This window comes from Mobula hypostoma, chromosome 1, assembly GCF_963921235.1.
Source record: "Mobula hypostoma chromosome 1, sMobHyp1.1, whole genome shotgun sequence".
Lineage (NCBI taxonomy): Eukaryota > Metazoa > Chordata > Chondrichthyes > Myliobatiformes > Myliobatidae > Mobula > Mobula hypostoma.
In genome coordinates this window covers 111,594,348-111,618,375 of record NC_086097.1, presented here as the reverse complement: position 1 = coordinate 111,618,375, position 24,028 = coordinate 111,594,348, and the positions used below count along the sequence as shown (strand labels likewise).

The 24,028-nt window shown below is 41.5% G+C and overlaps 1 protein-coding gene across 3 annotated transcripts in view; it reads right to left on the bottom strand.

Moving 5' to 3' along the window:
- The window catches only part of LOC134349943 (TPR and ankyrin repeat-containing protein 1-like), a 146,887-nt gene that overhangs the window by 26,436 nt on the left and 96,423 nt on the right, over positions 1-24,028 (bottom strand). For all 3 annotated transcript variants that reach the window (XM_063054909.1, XM_063054905.1, XM_063054898.1), the window contains exons 18-21: positions 16,249-16,405; positions 13,556-13,644; positions 10,421-10,524; positions 3,321-3,453 (exon numbers count right to left, since the gene is read on the bottom strand). In XM_063054909.1, coding sequence (XP_062910979.1) covers positions 3,321-3,453; positions 10,421-10,524; positions 13,556-13,644; positions 16,249-16,405 — 483 coding nt within the window. The remainder of the gene's footprint in view (positions 1-3,320; positions 3,454-10,420; positions 10,525-13,555; positions 13,645-16,248; positions 16,406-24,028) is intronic.

The following is a 24,028-nucleotide window of genomic DNA, read 5'->3' as shown; positions in this document are numbered from 1 at the left end:
TTTCTAGAGTAGGTTACATAGTTGGCACAACATTGGGGGCCAAAGGATCTGTAATGTGCTGTAGATTTTTATGTTCTATTTTGTACGTATATTAAAGGCACAAGACTACCTAAGCCATGAATAGGTCTTATTACGAACCAAAATAGCAAACAGTGCCTGTATAGCTGAGAGCCTTAAATTAATACTTCTCCGGTTTACTAAGGAGAACAAGATACAAGAAAGTAGAAGCTGGAGAGAACAACTAGGCTTTTCAAGCCTGCCCCACCATTGATATAAACATAGATAATTAATGCTGGCCTCAACTCTCTGTCATTTCCTCATAATTCTCAAACCCTCAATCTGTCAAATCTATTTCAACCTTCAATATATGTAATTATCTAAACTGTTGTTTATGATATATATCAAAAGCTGAATGAAAAGTAGACAGGCAGATTTGCAAATTTGTGGACGACAGCATAAAGGACATCAAAGAATACAGTGGGGTCAGTTACAGATATGGGCAGGGAAGTGGCAGATGGAGTTTAACCTGGATAAATTTCTCCTTTCATTTGAGCTGCTAAATTAAAATTTCCTTTCATTTGGGAGGTCAAATGAAAGGAGAAAGCATACAAATAATGGTAGGCTCTTTAATTGCATTGAGCTACAGAGGGAACATTGAACCACAGTTCACTGAATGGGGCTACATAAGGTGATAAAGAGGGTGCATGGCATGCTTGTCATCATTGTTAGGAGTGTACAGTATTAAAGTAAGGAAGTTATCCTGAAGCTACATAAAACTTCAGTCACACTACACTTGCTGTCTTAGTCGTCCCAACACAGTGCTGCCCAGATTAGAGGCTATGAGCTGAAAGGAAAGGTTGGCCAACTAGGGTTGTTCTCTCCAGAGCATCAAAGGTTGAGGAGAGAGCTGATAAGAGGTTTTTAAAATTATGAGAGGCGAGAGTTATGATCTTTTAACCAAGGTAGACATGTGAAACATGAGAAGACATGCTTTTAAGATTGGATGGGGGAAGATTAAAGGCAATTTGAGGGGCAAGCTTTTTATGCATACTGTAGTAGGTGCCAGGTGCAGTAATGGAAGCAGAGAGTTCAGTGAAGTTTAATAGCCTTTTAGATCGACACATGAACTTGTAGGGAATAGCGGATATGGATGATACAGACGGAGTATGACAGCACAGAAACAACCTGAGGCTCATATAGTCCATACCAAACTATTGTTCTGCCTAGTCACATCAACCTGCACCTTCCTATGCATGTACCAATCCAAACTTCTCTTAAATATTGCAATCAACACACATCCACCAATTCTGTTGGCAGTTTGTTTCACACTCTTATCACTCTGAGTGAAGAAATTCTCCCTTATGTTCTCCTTAAATATTTCACCTTTTACCCTTAACCCATGACATCGAGTTCTGGACTCACCCAGCCTCAGTGGAAAAAGCCTGCTTGCATTTACCCTATCTATCCTTCTCATTATTTAATATATGTCTATCAAATCTCCCTTCACCCTCCTACACTCCAGGAAATGAAGTCCTAATATATTTAACCTTCCCCTATAACTCAGGTCCTTAAGTCCCTGCAACACCCTTGTAATTTTTTTCTTCTACCCTACCAATTATATTGATATCTTTCCTGTAGGTTGGTGACTAGAACTGCACACAATATTCCATCTAAATTAAGCCTCACCAATGCCTCATACATCAACATAACATCCCAATTCCTAAGCCAAATGACCCTATCTACCTGTGATGCCACCTCCAAGGAATTATGGGCCCGCATTCCCAGATCCTTCAGAACTACCACACTCCTCAGTGCCCTTCTGATCACTAAGTCCCACCTCAATGTAACACCTCACCCTCATTAAATTCCATTTGCCATTCTACACCCTATTTTGCAGTTGTCCACTCACTATGCCTCCTATTTTGGTGGCAGCTGCAAGTTTGCTTATCTGGTTTACATTATCATCCAGACTGTTGATACAGATGACAAGGAGAATATTTAGTATATATATTGGCATCATGGTCAGCACAAGATTATGGGTTGAATGGTCTCCCCAGTGCTCTACCATGGTCTGGGGTTGGTGGGAGCTGTACAAGTGCCTGAACTGGAATGTAGCTAAAATCCAAGCAAAAAGGCATGCACCAGCTGTTGGGGAGTTTTTAAACCATTTAATCGGGGGGAAGACACACAGCTGGGGATGAGATTCAGTTACACGTGTAGAAGAAAACAAAAGCAAGGTTAGTCCAGAAAGCCTAGCAGACATGGGCAAGATTAGGAACATGGGAGGACTGGAAAACTAAATGCAATCCATTTTAAAACACTAAGCCTGACATGTGAGATAGATGAGTATTAAGCTGCACATGCGAATAACATTTCGTTGCTATCTTTGAGTTAGGAAAGCAAGGTAGGACTGGCAATTCAACCACCTAGAGTATAGAAGTTTGACACATGGTGGAGGTGGGGTTATGTAGAAGAGAGAAGGGCATTACATTACTAATCAAAGAGTCCATCACTGCAGTAATGAAGAAAGGTGTCTGAGAAGGTTCTTCAGATACAGGTCGAGTTTAGAAACGAAATTTGAGCAATTTTGCCAGGATATTACGACAGGCCTCCAACCAGTTAGCAGAATGTAGAAGAACAGATAGATAGCATATTAGAAAGAGATGAAAGAGAAACTGTATTATAGTTGCAAGAGATTTCCACTTCCCCCCATCAACTTAAAGGTTAAAGGTAAATGGCATGCTGAAAGAAGGCATATGGCATGCTTTCCTTCATTGGTTAGGGCACTACCATGATAGTAGCTAAATAAAACTTCGGTTTGTCTGCACTTCTGGTCATCCAATTACGGAAAGGATAGGGAGGCTTTAGAAGGGGTGCAGAAAAGGTTTCCAGGGATGCTGCCTGAATTGGAATTTATAAGTTATAAAGAGAGGCTGGACAAACAAGTTGTTTTTTTCTGAAGTACCAGAGGGCAAAGAGAGACCTGAATGAAGTTTACAAGATTAAAGAGGTAATAGATTGGGTAGGTAGAATCTTTATCCCAGTGTAGAAATGCCAGCTACTGGAGGATATCTATTTAAGGTGATAGGGGAAAGATTAAAGGTGTTGTTTAGGGCATTTTTTTTTATATACAGAGAGCGGTTAAGTGTTTGAAAATGTCTGCCAAGGAATAGTGGTTGCAGGTACAATAGAGGCATATAAGAAGCAGTTGGATAGACACAAGCACATGCTTGGAACGAGGGATATCATATTAAAAAGGTGCAATGTGAAAGCAATTATCTTATAAAACAAAGATAAATAAAGATGCAGCGATCATGTACCTTTCCTAATTTCTCAAGCAATTCAGCACAAAGTTTGAACTCCTTTGCATTTCTCAAACATTTCAGCGAGAGTTTTGGAACCTTGCACTCCAGGTACGTCTTAGCCAGTTGAAGGTATTCCATCTGAATTTCCCTGGAATGTAAGAAAATGCATTTTTATTCCTCTTTATAGGGGAAAAATACCTTTTACTGAAGAAATACTTCAGCAATTCACAAAGTCTGTAAGAAAGATGTCATTCCGAACCCCATAGATTCAGTTACTGCTCAGTATTACTGTGTGCCAAGAAATCATTCATCAATGTACTTACCCTCCAAATACTTTGGTGATTATCAGTGAAAGTGAGTTTATCCCTAATGATATGCACAATTGTGCAGCAAAATTGTCAGATGCATTTCAGAACTTTATCTCTGTAACTTCCAAATACATTTACAAGTTTTCTTCTTGCATTTGACATTGAGCATTTTCTCCTGGTAACATTCCTAACTACCTTATAACAGTATACCATTTTGAAAACTATTGGGGGGAGGGGGGTGTGGAAGCAGCCTGTCTGGGGAAAACAGCACCATCAGCTGATTCAGTGGCACCATGGCTGGGTCAACTGTAAAGCAGAATAAAACACAGTCCAGGAGAGCAACAGTGATAAGGAACTCTCTAACCAGAGCACTGACGGGCACTTCTGTGGCCACCAGTGGGATTTGAGGATAACGCAGTGCCTCTCAGATGCCAGGGTCAATAATGTTTCTGAGTAGGCACAGGATATTCTGAAAGTGGAGAGTGAGCAACCAGAGGCTTTGCTGCATATACGTATCAATGCCATTGACAAGAAGTTGGCATACTGCGAGGATAATTTAGCAAGCTATGTAGTAAGTTTGAACTTTGGAGTTGTAATCTCTGAGTTACTCACTGTGCCTCAAGATAGCGAGGTAGTGAATAGGAAGAGAATTCAGTTCAATGTATGGCTTAGAAGCTGGTGCAGTTGAGAGAGATTCAGGTATAACACAGAAACTGGTACAGCACAGGAAAAGGCCCCCTGGACCACACTATCAGTGCCAAACATGTTGCTGAATTAAACTAAAACTTTTCTGCCTATAAATGATTCCATTCTCTGCATGCTCACATGTCTAACACTCTCTTGAATGCCTTTATCATATCTGAATCCACCACTACTCCAGGCCAATAGTCCAGGCAACTAACTATCTGTGTTTAAAAAAACTTCGGCTGCACATCACTTTTTAACGTTCCCCACTCCCCCTCACCTAAATGTGTCCTGTATTACTTGACATTTTTACCCATTGAAAGAGATTCTCACTGTCTACCCTCTCTATACCTCTCATGACCTTACAAACTTCAGTCAGCTCTCCCTTCAACCTCCAACAGGCCAGAGAAAATAACCCAAGTTTGTCCTACCTCTCCTTATAGCTCATACCCTCTAATTCAGGCAACTTCCTGGAAACCTCTTCCACACCCTTTCCAAAGTCTAACATCCTTCATTTAATGGGGTGACCAGAATTGCACACAATACTCCAAGTAGGTTCTAATCAAATTTTTATAAACCTGCAACATGGCTTCCTTACTCTTATTCTGAATGCCCCGACCAATGAAGGCAAACATGCAACACACCTTTCGCACCTTAACTATTTGTGTGGCCACTTTAAGTGAGCTTTGGACTTGGACCCCAAGATCCCTCTGTACAGCAATACCCTGCTGTTCTATATACTTTCCACGTATATCTGACTTCCCAAAGTACAACACCCCACAAATAGAAATACAAGCTGATTATGGAAAGGAGCGAAGAAAGACCCTAGTGTTATCACTGTAGGTAACTTCAACTTCCCCAACACTGACTGGTAACTCCTTCATACAAAATGTTTAGATGGAGCATAATTTGTTGGGTGTGTCCAAGAAGGTTTTTTGAAGCAGTATGTGGGTAGTCCAGCTAAAGAGAGGGCTGCACTTTATCGCGTACTAGAAAATGAGCAAGACAAAGTGGCTGACCTGGGAGAATACTTGGGAAACGGTGGTCAAAACTCCTTAATCTTTAAGATAGCTATGAATAAGAATAAAAGTGGACCTTGCAAGAAAGTATTAAATTGAGGTGGGGTGAAATTATGAGGGCATCAGACAGGAGCTAGGGAAAGTTAATTGGGAAGAGTTTATTTTTGGGTAAGTCCATATGTGACACGTGGAGATTATTTGAAATCCAGCTGTACGGGTTTCAGATACCAGGGCTTCTGGGTGACTAATGTTGTTCCTTTTTTCAAGAATGTAAATTTAGACTGGCAAGTCCCATTTCAGTAGTAGGGAAAATAATGGAGAGAATTTGTAGGGGTAAGATTTAAGAGCACTTGGAAAGCACGGTCTAATTATGGACAGTCAGTATAACTTTGTGAGGGGCAAGTCATGTCTTTCATATCTAACTGAGTTTTTTAAGAAGTTGATGAAGGTGATTGAAGGAGGTAGAACTGTTAAATTTTCTTTATATATCAGCTTTAGTAAGGCATTTCACAAAGTGCTGCATGGTACCCTCATCCAGAAAATGAGGATGGATGGGATCCACTGTTACTTGATCAAAAACTGGCTTGCCCATAGAAGAATGGGTATTGGTGGATGGGTCTAATGCTGGAGAGGTCTGTGACTAGGGGTGATATGTAGGGATCAGAACTGGAACCTCTGCTATTTGGCATAGCTATAAATGACTTGGATGAAAATGTGGCAGGGTGGGTAAGTTGGCAGACACCACAAAGGTAGCATTGTGAATTTCATAGAAGATTGGCATAGTTTACAGCAGGTTATAGATCAGTTGCTAATATAGGCAAAGTAGTAGCAGATGGAGTTTAATCTGGCCAAGTGAGGTGCTGCACTTTGGGAGATTCAACATAACTGGAGAGTACACAGTTAATGAAAGTGGGTCCACATATATGTCTCCTTAAAAGTGGCTGCACTTGAAGATAGGAAGGCAAAAAAATGTGTCTGCCTTGCTTGCCTTTATTAGGTGAGGCAGTGAGTTCAAGAGACAGGAAGTTACAACTTTATAAAACTCTGGTCAGGCCACACTTAGAAAACTGTGATCAGTCTTAGACAATAGACAATAGGTGGAGTAGGCCATTCAGCCCTTCGAGTCAGCACCGCCATTCATTGTGATCATGGCTGATCATCCACAATCAGTATCCAGTTCCTGCCTTTTCCCCATAACCTTTGATTCCGCCATCTTTAAGAGCTCTAGCCATCTCTTTCTTGAAAGCATCCAAAGACTTGGCCTCCACTGCCTTCTGGAGCAGAGCATTCCATATATCCACCACTCTCTGGGTGAAAAAGTTTTTCCTCAACTCCGTTCTAAATGGCCTACCCCTTATTCTTAAACTGTGGCCTCTGGTTCTGGACTCACCCATCAGCAGGAACATGCTTCCTGCCTGCAGCGTGTCCAATCCCTTAATAATCTTATGTTTCAATAAGATCCCCTCTCAGCCTTCTAAATTCCAGATCATACAAGCCCAGTCGCTCCAATCTTTCAACATATGACAGTCATGCCATCCCGGGAATTAACCTTGTGAACCTACGCTGCACTCCCTCAATAGCAGGAATGTCCTTCCTCAAATTTGGAGACCAAAACTGCACACAATACTCCAGGTGTAGTCTCACCAGGGCCCTGTACAGCTGCAAATGGACCTCTTTGCTCCTATACTCAATTCCCCTTGTTATGAAGGCCAGCATGCCATTAGCTTTCTTCACTGCCTGCTGTACCTGCATGCTTGCTTTCAGTGACCGATATACAAGAACACCTAGATCTCGTTGTACTTCCCCTTTTCCTAACTTGACTTCATTTAGATAATAATCTGCCTTCCCGTTCTTACCACCAAAGTGGATAACCTCACATTTATCCACCTTAAACTGCATCTGCCATGCATCTGCCCACTCACCCAGCCTGTCCAAGTCACCCTGTATTCTCATAACATCCTCCTCACATTTCACACTGCCACCCAGCTTTGTGTATTTGCTAATGTTACTTTTAATTCCCTCATCTAAATCATTAATATATATTGTAAACAGCTGTGGTCTTAGCACTGAACCCTGCGGTTCCCCACTGGTCACCGCCTGCCATTCCGAAAGGGACCCGTTAATCGCTACTCTTTGTTTTCTGTCGGCCAGCCAATTTTCAATCCATGTCAGTACTCTGCTCCCAATACCATGTGCCCTAATTTTGCCCACTAATCTCCTATGTGGAATTTTATCAAAGGCTTTCTGAAAGTCCAGGTACTGACTCTCCCCTGTCCATTTTCATAGTTACATCCTCAAAAAATTCCAGAAGATTAGTTAAGCACGATTTCCCCTTCGTAAATCCATGCTGACTCGGACCAATGCTGTTACTTCTATCCAGATGTGTCGTAATTTCATCTTTTATAATTGACTCCAACATCTTTCCCACCACTGACGGCAGGCTAACCGGTCTATAATTCCCTGTTTTCTCTCTTCCTCCCTTCTTGAGAAATGGGACAACATTAGCCACCCTCCAATCCACAGGAACTGATCCTGAATCTATAGAACATTGGAAAATGATTACCAGTGCGTCCACGATTTCTAAAGCCACCTCCTTAAGTACCCTGGGATGCAGACCATCAGGTCCTGGGGACTTATCAGCCTTCAGACCCAACAGTCTATCCAACACCATTTCTTGCCTAATATAAATTTCCTTCAGTTCATCCATTACCCTAGGTCCTTTGGCCACTATTATATCTGGGAGATCGTTTGTGTCTTCCCTAGTGAAGACAGATCCAAAGTACCTGTTCAACTCGTCTGCCATTTCCTTGTTCCCCATAATAAATTCACCCCTTAACTTATTTCTTTCCTTTTCACATACCTAAAGAAGCTTTTACTATCCTCCTTTATATTCTTGGCTGGCTTACCTCATCTTTTCTCCCTGTATTGCCTTTTTAGTTATCTTCTGTTGCTCTTTAAGTTTCCCAGTCCTCTGGCTTCCCGCTCATCTTTGCTATGTTATACTTCTTCCCTTTTATTTTTATACTGTCCTTTACTTCCCTTGTCAGCCACGGCCTCCACGGTTGCCCAATTATGGGTGTGGAGGCTTTGGTTAAGGTGCAGAGGAGATTTACCAGGATGCTGCTTGCTTTGAAGGACTTGCTATGAAGAGATGTCAGACCAGCTGGGGCAGCGGAGGCTGAAGGAAGATTTGATAAAATTTATAAAACTATGTGTGCCATTGGTGTACAACCAGTACCTTTTCCCCAGATCTGAAATGTTTAGCACTGGAAGGCATGTATTTATGTTGAGAGTGTGAAAGTACAAGTGAGCTGTGTGGGGCAAGTTAGTCAGTCAGTCATTTATTTAATTGATTGATTGATTGACACAGAGAGTGATGTGGGCCTGGAATGTACTGCTAGGGTGGTGGTAAAGGCAGAGAGCATAGGAGAGTTTAAGACAATTTTAGATAGGCACGTAAATATGCAGAAATAGGAATGTTATATAACTCGTTGACTCTCCACTTGGCTTTGGACCAACATTATTTTGGCTGCTGTTTATTGATTACAGCTCAGTGTTCCACACCATCATTCCTTCAGTATTAATCAACAAGCTTCAAAACCTGAGTCTACGTTCCTCCGTCGGCAACTTGATCGTGGACTTCCACATCGGGAGCCATGGTCAGTGCAGATCAGGAATAGCATCTCCTCCTCACTGACAATCAGGACCGGTGCACCTCAAGGATGCATGCTTAGCCCAATGCTCTATTCATTCGACACCCATGAGTGTGTAGCTAGGTACAGCGCAAACACCATCTATAAATCTGTTGATGACACAACTACTGTATGCAGAATCTCAGATGGTGATGAGGAGGCATACAAGAGTGAGATAATAGGCTGGCTGAGTGGTGTTGCAACAATAACCTTGTACTCAACGTCAGAGAGACCAAGTAATTAATTGTCGACTTCAGGAAGAAGTCGAGGGAACATACATCAGTCCTCATCAAGGGGTCAGTAGTGGAAAGGATTAGTGGTTTCAAGTTCCTGGGTGTCAGCAACTCACAGGTTCCATCTTGGGTACAACTTATTGAAGCAATTATGAAGAAGGCAAGCGCAGAACGTTGTAAACTCAGTCAGCTGTGTCATGGGCACCAGCCACCCTACTATCGAGGACACCTTCAAAAGGTGTCATCCATGATTAAGTACCCCATCAGCCAGAACATGCCCTTTTCTCATTACTACCATCAGAGAGGAGGTACAGGAGCCTGAAGACACACACTCAAGAGCTTTGGGACCAATTTCTTCCCCTCTGACTTCACATTTCTGAATGGTCAATGAATCCATGAACAATACCTCACTATTTTCCCTCTCTTTTTGCAGGATACTATTTATTGAATTAAAATTTTTGAAAATATATATTGTTGTAATTTAGCATTTTTATGTACTGTACTACAAAATAACAAAGTTCATGACATATGTTTGTGACAATAAACCTAATTCTGGCCCCATGTCTTAGCATAAGAGCGAGAATTGCAGAGTATGAGTATGGCAGCAGAATACTGCTCAACCATCACACTGTTGCTGTATATGGATGCTACAAAATGCATTGCTGTTACTCACCAGTTTACTATGACATGACTTACACTACCATAAAAGAAAGGAGCAGCAGGTGCCTTAGAACATCACCGCCCCCAAGTCATACACCATCCTGACCACGAAATGTATTACTGCTCAAAGTTCCAGAACTTCCTTCCTCCTACCCAACAGCATCTTTCAAGAGCAATTAAGGATCAGCAGTAAATGAGAACCTTGCCAAAGATAATCATTTTCCCAAAAGAAATAAAATAAAAAGCTTATGGCTAGATTTGAATTAAACCAAATTAGGAACTTCCAAACAAGGAGGTTGATCTACTGGCTGGTAAAACATATACATACAAAAAGGTACCAAAGTAGCTTTGACAGGGGAAAATTATTCAGGACCAAGCAGAAATAACCGTATTTAAAAAGTAATGTACTGAAGCAGAATTCAAATGTTGATTCTTGATTTGCGGTCAGCACAGAGGATGATACACCACATCATAAAGATGGGCACTAATATTGTCAATATGAAAACCAACAGGGCTTACCTTGAGCTTTTTTTCTTGACTTGTACATTGAGAACAGCATCATGAGCTTGTGCTAGTTTCTCTTTTTCCAACTCTCCACCCTTCTGATAGCATTTGGCAGCAACCTATGAAGTTATAAATGGAGCTTATACACATTGCAGGAAATTGACAACGTAATTATAAGTAACTCAAATATAAAACTAATTTCCATGCTACTGGACAGTTAAAACGCTACATGCATCAACATATTGAAAACCATGTGCCTCAACAGAATAAAATTACCTTCAATAATCATCTTCATTTTAGCAAAACAGCCATAAATGCAATGAAACAGTGCTTTGAGACTGGGAAAAAGTAGCCACTGGCTCGGTCAAAGATGCATGCTTAAAGAACATCTTGAGAGAGAATTATGGACAGAATTCCAGAGCTTCAGCCACCAAGGTTGTTTTTAGAGCTGCTTCTAACTTGGCTACTAGAACATTTCACATTGCAAAGTCATTTGTGTCGGTAGTTATTTTTCTTAGCAAATATTTGAAAATGCTTTCAAATGGTTGAAAATGTCAAAGTGCTGGAAATTGTACATTAGAGCCAATATTGACAAGCTACTTCCGTCATGCCATGTCAAATTTAAGGAATTGTAAGTTCTCAGATCTTTTTTGTGGACCATTCATAATAACTACATTCAGAAAGTTTACTTCACTGAACACTGCTGAAATTGAGAGGGTAGTTTCTGGTCTCAGTATATAATGTGAGAAAGGCAGAATGAGGAAATACAGGAAATACACAGCCAGTCTGATCAGAGAAATTACTGCTCTATTTCGCCGTCCATCCAGGACTAAACATTGCTCTTTAGTTTGTTAAAAGAAATGTTAGCCGAAGTGAGGTAAGATTTTACTTTCAGAGCAACTTCTTAACACTACTGTGAATTAAACAAGGTGTTGTTGGCTTACATTTTATTTCAACACGATACAATAAATTCTAACATTTTACTGAAGTATTGGTAAACCTGTTTATTTCATGTGACAAATGAAAATAAAGAATCTAATTTGTGATAAGTTGATCTGGAAAAGGCTTCATTTTTACCTCATTTTCACACTTCCACATAGACAGATCCTGAGCAGATTCCATCAATTGTTGAAGGAGGCAAAGGGAACTTTCAGTCCAAGACAAAGATGTAGTGTAGACATTGACTGATGTTTCTCATGCTCTGAATTGATCAAAGTGTTTGAGTAATTTGAGAAACAGTTTGGCAGTTGCAAAATGTTTGGAGGAACCAGAGACTTTTAACCCCAGAGGCATTTCCCCAGGTCCTTCTAATACTTGGAGATATCCATTTCATTACTTCTTACATTATAGTGGTAAATTCACTAGCTGTTAATTTTTTTATGTTTATATTATTATAGGATTCGTTAAGGTTGTTATAGCCAGTGGTGGTAGTGGGGATAAGCTCTCACTACCTATTAAATGCTACCAATGTGCCTGAAATAGCCTCTGACAACCAACTTCAGGTCCTGGTCTTCATGTACGACTCAGCTACTAAGCCCAGCAGGTCAGTTTCTACTGACTGGAGAAGGGGCAAAGGGGGTTACTGAGATCTTAAAATCAGTTCCTTCGGGCAGATGGGGTTTGTCAGCTCATCTAAGAGAAGGAAAACTCTGATCTCAAACCTCTGCTGCCTTGCGCTATACCTATTCATGGGGAAGGCTTTGGGAGTAAACCCCACAGAGAAATTCAGAACTGTATGCCAACGTTCAGTTCAGCACTGACTGGCAACCCCTGTGACTCACCTGGTGCCTAACTGTATTGGTCTCTGCCATTCCTTTGGATTCACCAGCTGTATGGAGAGGGGGAGCTTACTATATGGGCAACAACTTGCTCTCCATATTGTACTGCCCTAGCTTGTGTATCGTGACAGCTGGGAGGCAACATCCATAGTTGACCCCCACCAATGGAGAACCCCATAATGTTTTAGAGAGTGTGGGATAGAGACAGGGTGAAGGAGAGAACCCTAACTTTGAGCCAAGCATGGTGACAGAGGTTGATACAATAGGAACATTTTAAAGGCGCTTTAAAGGCGGATATAAGAAAAATGGAGGGCTATGGGCTGTGTAGGAGGGAAAGGTTAGATTGATTGTGGAGTAGGTTTACATAGGTAGACACAACATTGTGGCCATAAGGGCCCATACTGTGCTGTACTGTTCTGTTTAGAGGCAGCATTTCTACTACAGTATCCTGCAAACTGTGAGGACAAGAGAAGAGACTTCTGGGCAACTGAGATAGTGAGTGAGTGGGCAAGAACATGGCAGATGAGGAATGGCATGGATCAATGTGAACTTTCCCACTTCGGTAGAAAAAATAAAAATATTGTGTATTTTTAAATGATGTAAGGCTAGAAAATGTCAATGCAGATAGAGATTTGGCTGTTCTTGCACACATGTAGGTATAGCAAGTGGTAAAGAAAGCAAATGGTTTATTAACCTTCCTCATAACAGGATTTAAGAAAAGGAGCAAAGCGTCTTCTTCCCACGTTTTCAAACAGCCTTGCTGAATCCACATTTGGAGACTTACATGCAGTTTTCATCTCCTTTAAAGGTATATTTGTCATCAGACGGAGTGCAACTATCGTTCACTAGACTGAGTCCTGGAACTGTCGAAGTGCAATATGAGAAGTGATTAGGCTGACTAGGTTGGTAACCATAAGAGCTTAGAAAAACAATAAGTGGATCAAAGAGAAATTTCAAAATTCTAATAGGGCTAAAAAGACCGGATACAGCAGGATATTTCCACTGGGCAAGGTACCTTGAATGAGAAATCAAATGGCTTTATGAAGATGGAAGATGATGTCAATGGGTGGTAGAACTTGTGCATTTGCTGCTTACGGAGGGGCTATGAAGAACAAGTCACTGACTATATTTAAGGTCAGAGATAAGAAAGGCTTCATGCCAGAGCACATTGGAATAGTTACTCAGACAGAGCAAGTTCAAAGGACCAAATGGCCCATTCCTGTCCTATTCTCCGTGTTTCTACATAAATCTTCAGTTTATATACACTGGATTATAAAATAATGGAATTTGAGAACACAGCTTGTAGACGTTTGTAGATTCATTGCAAGCCACAAACCAAGGTTCACAATTTGATGAAAATTTTAGCTCTCACCTTCCAACACTGATGTTTTGCAAAGTAGTCGCCTCTTTCTGTCCATTCTTGTTTTGTCGAAGTTTTAACAAACATGCTGTCATCGAGCTCTGCAAAAGGAAATTATTTCAGATGAACAGCAGCCCACTTTACCCCGATAAGAGATATCAACTTTTCAATATATTGGTATCAAGACAATACAGTACTCCAATCATTTGGAAAGAAGCAGAAGCTTATTTCACATGACAAGTGAAGGTGCTTTGTACTGTACTGTACTGTACACCATTATCCGCTAGTTCAACTAGCAGGTCTCTTCTTTAAGCCAGAGGGCATGGGCTCAAGTTTGCAAGGTAGTGTGGGATAGAATAACTCACTTCTCCCACAGATGAATGGTCACTAACCTGAAATATGAACCTTGTTACTTTCTTTATAAATGCTGCCTGACCTATTCTATATTTCCAGAATTTTCTGCTTTATCCTGGCAACTGAATTTTTATTTAATAATTGAGATATAGCCTGGAATAGGCGCTTCTAGCTCTTTGAGCTGCGCTGCCCAGCAGCCCCCGATTTAACCTTTCCCTAATCACAGGACAACTTACAATGACCAATTAACTCCATCTGGTACGTCTTTGAACTGTGGGAGGAAACTGGAGCACCCAAGGAATTTGATTTCAGAATATTTATCATTTATAACAGCTGGCACATCAGATTACAGTGGTCTATATAGATTTTAGTAAGGCCTTTTATAAGATTTCACATGGTATGCTGCTCTGGGAGGTTAGATTGCATGAATCCATGGAAGATACACAGTAGGCTTGATGGTAGAAAGCCAAAGGGGATTGGCTGATTTGAGGCCCATAACTAGTTGTCTGCCTCGGAAGTCAGCCTTGCGCCCATTGTTTTCTGTCATCTATATAAATGATTTATTACAATTAATAAGGCACGTTTAATAAGTTTGCAAATCACACTAAAACAGGTGGCGTAGTGGATAGTGTGGGTGGTTATCAAAAATTACACGGAAGTATTGACCAGCAGAGCACGTGAGCTAAAAATGGCAAATGCAGATTAATTCAGGTAAGTGCAAGGCAATGTTGTAGGACAGATCAAGTGCATGGTTCCTTGAAAGTGGAATCACTGTTAGGTAGGGTAGTGAAGAAGGCACTCTAGGCTTCATCAGTCAGGGAACTGAGTGTAAAACCTGGGAGTACTTGGTTCAGTTCAGTTTTGGTCACTCCACTATAGGAAAAAACTGGAAAGAGTGCATAAAAGATTCAGAAAGATGTTGCCAATACTTGAAGGACTAACTTATAGGGAGAGGTTGGACAGACCAAGACTTCATTCCATGGAGCACAGGAGACTGGGAGGATCCTTATAGAGGTGTATAAAATCAAAAGGGACATGGATAGGTGAATGCACTCAGTGTTTTTCCAGGGTTGGGCAATCAAGAACTAGAAGACAACTAAGGTTTAATATGAGAGGGGGAAGATTTAATATGAACTTGAGGGTATTTTTTTTTAAACACAAAGGGTGGTATACATGTGAGACAAGCTGCTGCAGGAAGTGGTGGAGGCAGGTACAAACGCACATTTTAAAAGACAGTTGCACAAGTAGGAAAGGTTCAGAGAGAAATGGGCTGAATACTGACAAATAGAACTAGAATAGATGTAAATGGACCAGAAGGACTGAAGGGTCTGTTTCTTTGTTGTACAATTCTATTGCAACAGACCACTGACTAGGCTGCATTGCAGTACTGTCTACAATATTATAAGGAGGATGTGATTAAGCTAGAAAGAGTGCAGAAAAGATGCACAAGGATGCTACCTGGTTCAGAGGACTTGAGTTATCAGGAGAGTTTGGGTAGGCTCATCTCATTTTCCTTGGAGTGAAAGAAGCTGGGAGATGATTTGATAGAGGTATATAAAGTTATGAGAAACACAGATTGAGTTGATAGCCGGAGTCTGTTTCAAATGGTAGGGATATCTAGAAGTAGAAGAGCTTTAAAGGGGTCTGAGGGGTAAATCTGCCATGCAAAGCATAGTTGGTATCTGGAATGAGCTGCCAAAGGAGGTATTGGAGACAGGAGCAGTAACACCATTTAACAGGCATCTTGACAGATACTTGAATGATCAAAGAATTAACTCATGCAGGCAAGTGGGTTTAGGCACAAGAGTCAAAACAGATGTGGTGAGCTTAACTTTATGACTCTATGAAGTCATTACAATGAGAAACATGTAAAGTTTAGGTTTTTCTCTATTCTTCTGTTCTGATAATTATATATAGGCATCCGTTAGTCTCGTGAGACCATGGCTTTGCGCCTTGGAAGGTTTCCAGAGTGCAGGCCTGGGCAAGGTTGTATGGAAGACCGGCAGTTGCCCAAGCTGCAAGTCTCCCCTCTCCACGCCACTGATGTTATCCAAGGGAAGGGCACTAGGGCCGATACAGCTTGGCACCGGTGTCGTCGCAGAGCAATGTGTGGTTAAGTGCCTTGCTCAAGGACACAACACGCTGCCTCAGCTGAGGCTCAAACTAGCGACCTTTAGATCACTAGACAAATGCCTTAACTACTTGGCCACGCGCCAACACATAATGGTCCTGATAATTAAATTGAAGTATTTGGCAGGATCATCTTTGAGCCTTTTGGTCTGCAGATACCCTTCCTTAATAAATATACTAAGAGATATGACCTACTTTATCCTCTACAACTGTTTTCCTACCTTTATCTTCATTGGTTTTGACAACATTGACAAAATGTCCTTTGATGAAGTATTCAAAGGCTGGGGCACGTTTTCCTTTGTTTTCATCAAATATCCACAGGTTCACCCTTGCTCTTGTGAAGGCTGTGTACAACTGTTTTAGTTCACAATTCAGCAGCTAACACACAGAAAGAAAGCATGTTAATCATTATGAGCAGCACAGTAACCATTACTTGTCCTTCTACTGTGACACTTCCTGTATGAACTGTGATTAAAGTTAATAAATTATTGAAAATTCCAAAAGCATAGAATCTTAAGACTGAGAAGAGTGGTCCATGACCACAGGACAATACTGATCAATTGGTAAATTGGCCAGAAAAATAAATGGCAGTTGGTATTTAATTCTGAAAAATGTGGAATCGTGAATTTAGGAATGATTAATAAGGTCAGAAGACACAAAACAAGTGATAAAACCATAAGTTGAACACAGCAACTTTGGTATACAAAGATCTTTGAAAACAGCTACAGAGGTAGATAAAGTGGTGAAAAAGCCACCCTGGAAACGATTCTCATTAGCTGGGACATAGAATACAGGAGCTGGGAAATTATAGAACAAATAACTAAGTCATTAGTGAGGCCACAAGTGGAGCACTGTGTGTATTTCTGGTCACCACACTGTAAGAATAATTCAATAACACTGTAAAGGTTGCAGAGAAGATTACTAGGATGTCGCCTTGGATAAAGTATTTCAATTATTAGGAGAAACTGGATATGCTGGGACTATTTCTTTTGGAGCAACAAGGCTGAGAGAAAACCTGAAATTTGAGAGATAGTGAGGCCTTGGTTAAGAATGAGGTGCATAGCAGGTATAGGCGGCAAGGGAAAATGAGTAACTGGTGGGGGTATAAGAAATGGAAGAGAACACTTAAGGAGGAAATCAGGAGACTCAAGAAGACATGAGGTACCTCTAGCAGACAAGGTGAAGGAGAATCCCAAAGGCTTCAACATACATATTAAGAGCTAAAGGATAGCAAGGAGCAAAACTGGTCTTCTACGAGAGTAGAGTGGTCATCTATACATGGAGCCGAAAGAGATGGGGGCAAACCTGAAATGGATTTTTTTTGCATCTGTATTTACCCAGGAGATGGTCAGAGTCTACAGAAGTGCAGCAAAACAGCAGACGGAAATGGACCATGGGGGCAGAGGTGATTGCTGTCTTGCAGTAAACCAGGGTGGATAAATCCTCAGGGTCTGACGAGGTGTTCCCTTGGAAAAGCCAGAGAGTGTAAGCAGATGGCTGCCTCTCTGACTGGGGGCCTGTGGCTAGTGGTGTGCCTCAGAGATTGGTGCTGAGTCCATTGTTTGTTATCTACATCAACGATCTGGATGATAATGTGGTAAACTGTGGATGACACCGAGATTGGGGGATGTAGTGGACAGTGAGGGAAGCTATCCAAGCTTGCAGTGGTATGGAAAAATGGGCTGAAAAATGGCATGTGGAATTTAATGCAGACAGTGTGAGGTGTTGCATGTTGAGAAGACAAACCAGTGTAGGACTGAAGACGGTGAGCAGTAGAGCACTGCAGAGTGTGGTAGAATGGATGGAATTGGGAAAACTGACCCTTACAAGTGGTGTCACAGGTAGATGGGGTATAAAGAAAGCTTCTAGCATCTTGGCCTTCATAAATCAAAGTACTGAGTACAGGATTTAGGATATCATGTTGAAGTTGTTTAAGACGTTGGTGACACCTAGTTTGAAGAATTGTGTGCTGCTCTAGTCATCTACCTACAGGAAGGATATCAATATGATTGAAAGACTGCAGAGAAAATTTACAAGGATGTTGTTGGGACTTGAGGACCTGAGTTATAGGGGAAAGATTGAATAGGTTTGGACTTTATTCCCTAGAGTGTACGAGAATTTGAAAGATCTGAGCAAAATTATGAGGGGAATAGATAGGGTAAATGCAAGAAGGTGTTTTCCACTGAGGTTGGGTGAGACTACAACTAGAGGTCATCTGTTAAGGGTGATAGATCAAATACTTAAGGGGAACATGAGGGTGAACTTCTTCACCCAGAGAGTGGTGAGAATGTGGAACAAACAACCAGGAGAAGTGGTGGATACAGATTCAAGTTCAACATTTTAGAGAAATTTGGTTAAGTACAAGGAAGGGCGAGGTATGGAGGGTTATGGCCAGGTCAGGTCTATGGGATCAGGCAGAATAATACTTTGGCATGGACTACATGCCTCCAAGAGAACCACAACCTTGATGTGGTTTGGAGGTTTGCATGCCTCAATGACCCAGCCAGCTATGCTGCCTGGAATCAGGGCTTTATGCTTTGGCACTTGGGAAGGTCACCCATGTCGAACAGGTCAAAGCGTAGAGGACAGACTGAGAATGGTCCACTGGTCCTTTAGGTTTGGGGTTCAGCTCAGGGCTAACAACCCTGGCAGGTGAAAGAAAATTGTTATGGAAACAGCAATGAAGAGTCTATATTTGAGTGTGATACTGGTATAAGCCGCTGGAGAGATTGCGGTGGCATTAACGATGATCTTTCAAGAATTGATAGGTTCTGGCATTGTACCAGATGATTGGAAAAATGCAAATGTTACTCTGCTATTTAAGAAAGGTGGGAGGCAGCAGAAGGAAAATTATAGACCTGTTAGCCTGACATCAGTGGTTGGGAAGTTGTTGGAATCGATTGTTAGGGAGATTACGGAGTACCTGGAGGCACATGACGACAGGTCAAAGCCAGCATAGTTTCCTGAAAGGAAAATCCTGCCTGACAAACCTACTGCAATTCTTTGAGGAAATTACAAGCAGGGCAGACAACGTAGATGCAGTAGATGTGGTGTATTTAGATTTTCAGAAGGCCTTTGACAAGGTGCTGCACATGAGCTGCTCAGCAAGATAAGAGCCCATGGAATTACAGGGAAGTTACCAGTGTGGGTGCAGCATTGGTTGGTCAGCAGAAAACAGAGAGTGGGAATAAAGGGATCCTATTCTGGCTGGCTGCTGGTTACCACTGGAGTTCCACAGGGGTTGGTGTTGGGACTGCTGCTTTTTACGATGTATGTCAATGATTTGGACTATGGGATTAATGGATTTGTGGCTTAATTTGCTGATGATACAAGGATAGGTGGAGGAGCAGGTAGTGTTGAGGAAACAGAGAGACTGAGATAGTTTAGGGGAATGGGCAAAGAAGTGGCAAATGAAATACAGTGTTGGAAAGAGTATGATCATGCACTTTGGTGGAAGAAATAAACCGGCAGACTATTATTTAGATGGGGAGAGAATTCAAAATGCAGAGATACAAAGGGACTTGGGAGTCCTTGTGCAAGATACTCTAAAGGTTAACCTCCAGGTTGAGTTGGTTGTGAAGAAGGCGAATGCAATGTTGGCATTCATTTATAGAGGTATAGAATATAAGAGCAGGGATGTGATGTTGACGCTCTATAAGGCACTTGTGAGACCACACTTAGGAGTCTTGTGTGAAGTTTTGGGCTCCTTATTTTAGAAAGGATATACTGACATTGGAGAGGGTTCAGAGAAGATTCACGACAATGATTCCAGGAATGAAAGGGTTGCCGTATGAAGAACGTCTGGCAGCTCTTGGGTTGTATTCCTTGGAGTTCAGGAGAATGAGGGGGGATCTCATAGAAACATTTCGAATGTTAAAAGGCTAGAACAGATTAGTTACGGCAAAGTTATTTCCCATGGTAGGGGATTCTAGGACATGAGGGCATGATTTCAGAATTGAAGGATGTCCTTTTAGAACTGAGATACGGAGAAATTAGTCAGCGGGTGGTAAATCTGTGGAATTTGCCGCCACGAGCGGCTGTGGAGGCCAAGACATTGGGTGTATTTAAGGCAGAAATAGATAGGTTCTTGGTTAGCCAGGGCATCAAAGGGTATGGGGTGAAAGCAGGGGAGTGGGGATGACTGGAAGAATTGGATCAGCCCATGATTGAATGGCGGAGCAGACTTGATGGGCCGAAGGCCTACTTCTGCTCCTATATCTTATGGTCTTATTATTCCTGAGACTCCACCTGGGACTTGCATGGCTGACAGTAGTGAAAACTGAGAGGAAGGTTTGCCAACTACCAAGGATGGAGCAGCTTCATTGTTGCCCTAAATACCAGCAGTGTAACAGGCTCTAAGCATGGACTAGATGGGCAGAAGGGCCCGCTTCTGTGCTGTAGTGTTCTATGTCTCAAAAAGGGAATAGAAATGGAGATATTAAAAAAAAACTTTTTCCCTTAGCTGAGAAGTCAATGACCTGAGGGCGTAGTTTTAAGGAAGGTATAGGGTGATTTGAAGAAGATTTTTTTTCATCTGTGAAGTGGCTGAGATCTGCAAAACACCACCAAGGAGGTAATGGAAGTAGATAATCTTGCAAAGCAGTATTCAGATGAAAGGTTGGATTCCAAAACAAAGAAGGTTGTGTGTGTGATAACTAACATGGACAAAATGGACTGAAGGGCCTGCTTCAACATTAAATAACATGACCAAAATTAATCAACCATAAAATAGATCAAAATTAATTACTCAAGTGCATCCTTTACTTCATAATATCCAGATTTGGAATGAAACAATTGGGGATTCTAATTCTATACCAGACTTGGCTGTTATTGCTTCACAAGGATAGATTGCATTACAGGACATAGCAAAGACATGTAAAAAGGACAATGTTATGATAGTCACGGAGGATTTCAATATGCAGGCAGGTTTGGAAAATCACATTGGTGCTGGATCCCAAGAGAAGGAAATTGTATAATGAATATAAGATGGCTTTTTAGAGCAGCTTGTGGTTGAGCCCACTAGAGAAAGGCATATTTGGATTGGATGTGGTGAAATGAAACAGATTTGATTAGAGCTTAAGGTAAAAGAACCGTTAGGAGACAGTGATCATAATATGATAAAAATTAACCCTACAGTTTGAGAGGGAGAACCTAAAATCAGATGTATCAGTTCTACAGTGGTGTAAAGGGAAGTACAGAGGTATGATAAAGGAGCTGGCCAGCATTGATTGGAAGGGGACACTAGCAGGGATGACAGCAGAACAGCAATGGCTGGAGTTTCTGGGAGCAATTCCAAAGGCACATGAAAGACTTGTGCCAAAGAAGTATTCCAAAGGGAGGATAAGGCAACTGTAGCTGACAAGGGAAGCCAAAGACAGTATTAAGCAAAAGAGGGCATATGGTATAGCAAAAAATAATGGGATGTTAGAAGAATAGAAAGGTTTTAAAAACCAACAAAAGGCAACTAAAAAAACAATAGGAAGAGAAAAGCTGAAATATTAAGGTTTGTTGGCCAAGAATATAAAAGAGGATACCAGAAGTAGTAATGGGGGTCATACGTACTGTAGAAATGGAGGAAAACTTAATAAGTATTTCGTGTTGGTCTTCGCTGTGGAAGACACTAGCAGTATGCCAAAAAACCTGTGACAAACGTCTAAACCTCCTTTTGACACAAAATGGAATGCAACGAAGACTCAGTGGTTTGTTTAAAAAATTAGATGGTACTCCATGCAAACTTGAACATATTGGGTTGTGAATCCGCAGGAAAGTCGTGAAAGCAGTGAAAAGATTTTCACAACCAATCTTTAAAACATGTTAGGATTTTGAATATTTTTGTTGCATTGGAAGTATAAATTAATGTAAATTAATGTTCAGGGGACAGAAGTGAATGTAGTTGCTATTACCAAGGAGGAGGTGCTCGGGAAGCTGAAAGGTCATACAGTAGGTAAGACACCTGGACCAGATGGACTACACCCCAAGGTTCTGAAAGAGGCAGCTGAAGAGATTTTGGAGGCATAGTAGTGACCCTTCAAAAATTGCAGGATTCTCGAAAGATTCCAAAAAGACTAGAAAATTGTAAATGTCACTTCACTCTTTAAGAAGGCAGGAGGGAGGAGAAGATGGCAGCGCGCCGTGCGTGCGCAGCTCTCTGGTGAACAATGATGTTGTATCTGTTAAATAGGGGCTGTGGACAATTCTGATTTGATGGAGAATGGATGTGAAATCACAGAGGAACATCTGGAGAAATTTCTGAAACGCCCATCCGCTGCTGTCATTACTGTGTGGTCGGGAATCTTTCGGAGGGTAGGCCTCAAAATCCCGGGCCTTGCCTACTTTTGGCGACCAAGAAGGAGGTCAAATCGCTTGGACAGAGATGGCGCTCAGTACTCGGTGTCGGAGAGCTGATCAGAGCTTGAAGTTTTCGGATGACTCAGAGTCAGATTATGGTCGGCATGGCAGGGAGAGTTTTTCTTCCCTCTCCCGACTGCGTGAGATGTGGTACATTTGAGAAACTTTGAACTTTACTGTGCTCATGGACTTTCTTCATCAAGTTATGTATTGTGCACTGTTATAATTATATGTATAATTATGTGGTTTTGTCAGTTTTTTCAGTCTTGGTTTGTCCTGTGTTTTGTGATATCACACCGGAGGAAATAATGTATCATTTCTTAATGCATGCATTACTAAATGACAATAAAAGAGGATTAAGAATGAATTTTTGGGATGCAGGGAGGCATATGATAAAATTGGGGAACTCGTACATGACAAATCTATTGGAACTCCTTGAGGAAAGAACAGGCAGGAAAGACAAAGGAGAATCAGTGGATGTTGTTTACTTGGATTTTCAGGCTTTTGACAAGGTGCCGCACATGAGGCTGCTTAACAAGAGCCCATTGTAACACAGAAAAGATACTAGAATGGATAGAAGGTTGGCTGAGGGAAAGAGAGGGAATAAAGGGAGCCTTTTCTAGTTGGCTGCTAGTGACTCGTGGGTGTTGGGAACACCTCTTTTGATGTTATACGGATAATGGAATTGATAGCTTTCTGGCCAAGTTTGTGGTCAATACAAAGACGGGTGGAGGGGCAGGCAGGATTGGCATCTGCAGAAAAATTTAGATAGATTGGGAGAATGAGCAAAAAAGTGGCAGATGGAATATAGTGTAGGGAAGTATACAGTCATACACTTTGGTAGAAGGAATAAAGGAGCAGATTACTTTCTAAGTGAGGAGAAAATTCGGAAATCCAGGGTGTTCATGATTCCCTAAAGCTTAACTTACAAGTTGAGTTGGTGGTAAGGAAGGCAAATGTAACGACAGGATTCATTGCGAAAGGACGAGAATACAAGAGCAAGGATGTAATGTAATGTAATGTAATAAGGCGTTGGTCAGGCTGCACCTGGAGTATTATGAGCAATTTTGAGCCCTTCATCTAGGAAAGGATGTGCTGGCATTGAAGTAGGTCCAGAGGAGTTTAATGATAATGAAAGGGTTAATGTATGAGAAGCATTTGTCAGCTTTGGCTTGTACTTGCTTGAGTTTAGAAGAATAGGGTGGGGGGGGAGCATCTCATTGAAACATATCAAATGTTAAAAGGATTAGATAGAATGGATGTGGAGAGGACGTTTCCTCTTGTGAAGGGGTCCAGGATCAGAATAGAAGGATGTCCCTTACTACAGCAATGGCATGGATTTCTTTAGCCAGAGGGTGGTGAATCTGTGGAACTCATTGCTGTAGACAGCTGTGGAGGCCAATCTATTGGGTATATTTAAAGCAGAGGTTGGTAGTTTCTTGATTAGTAGGGATGTCAAAGGTTACAGGGGAAAGACCAGAGAACAAGGTTGGGAGGGATAATAAAATCAAGCATGATTGAATGGTGACACAGATGTGATGGATGAAAGGTCTAATTCTGTTCCTGTGTCTTATGGATTGCCTGTGATAGTGCTCAAGAATATCTGCACGATGAGGCTCTTTCACTGAACAGCACACTGTATCCGTAACAGAG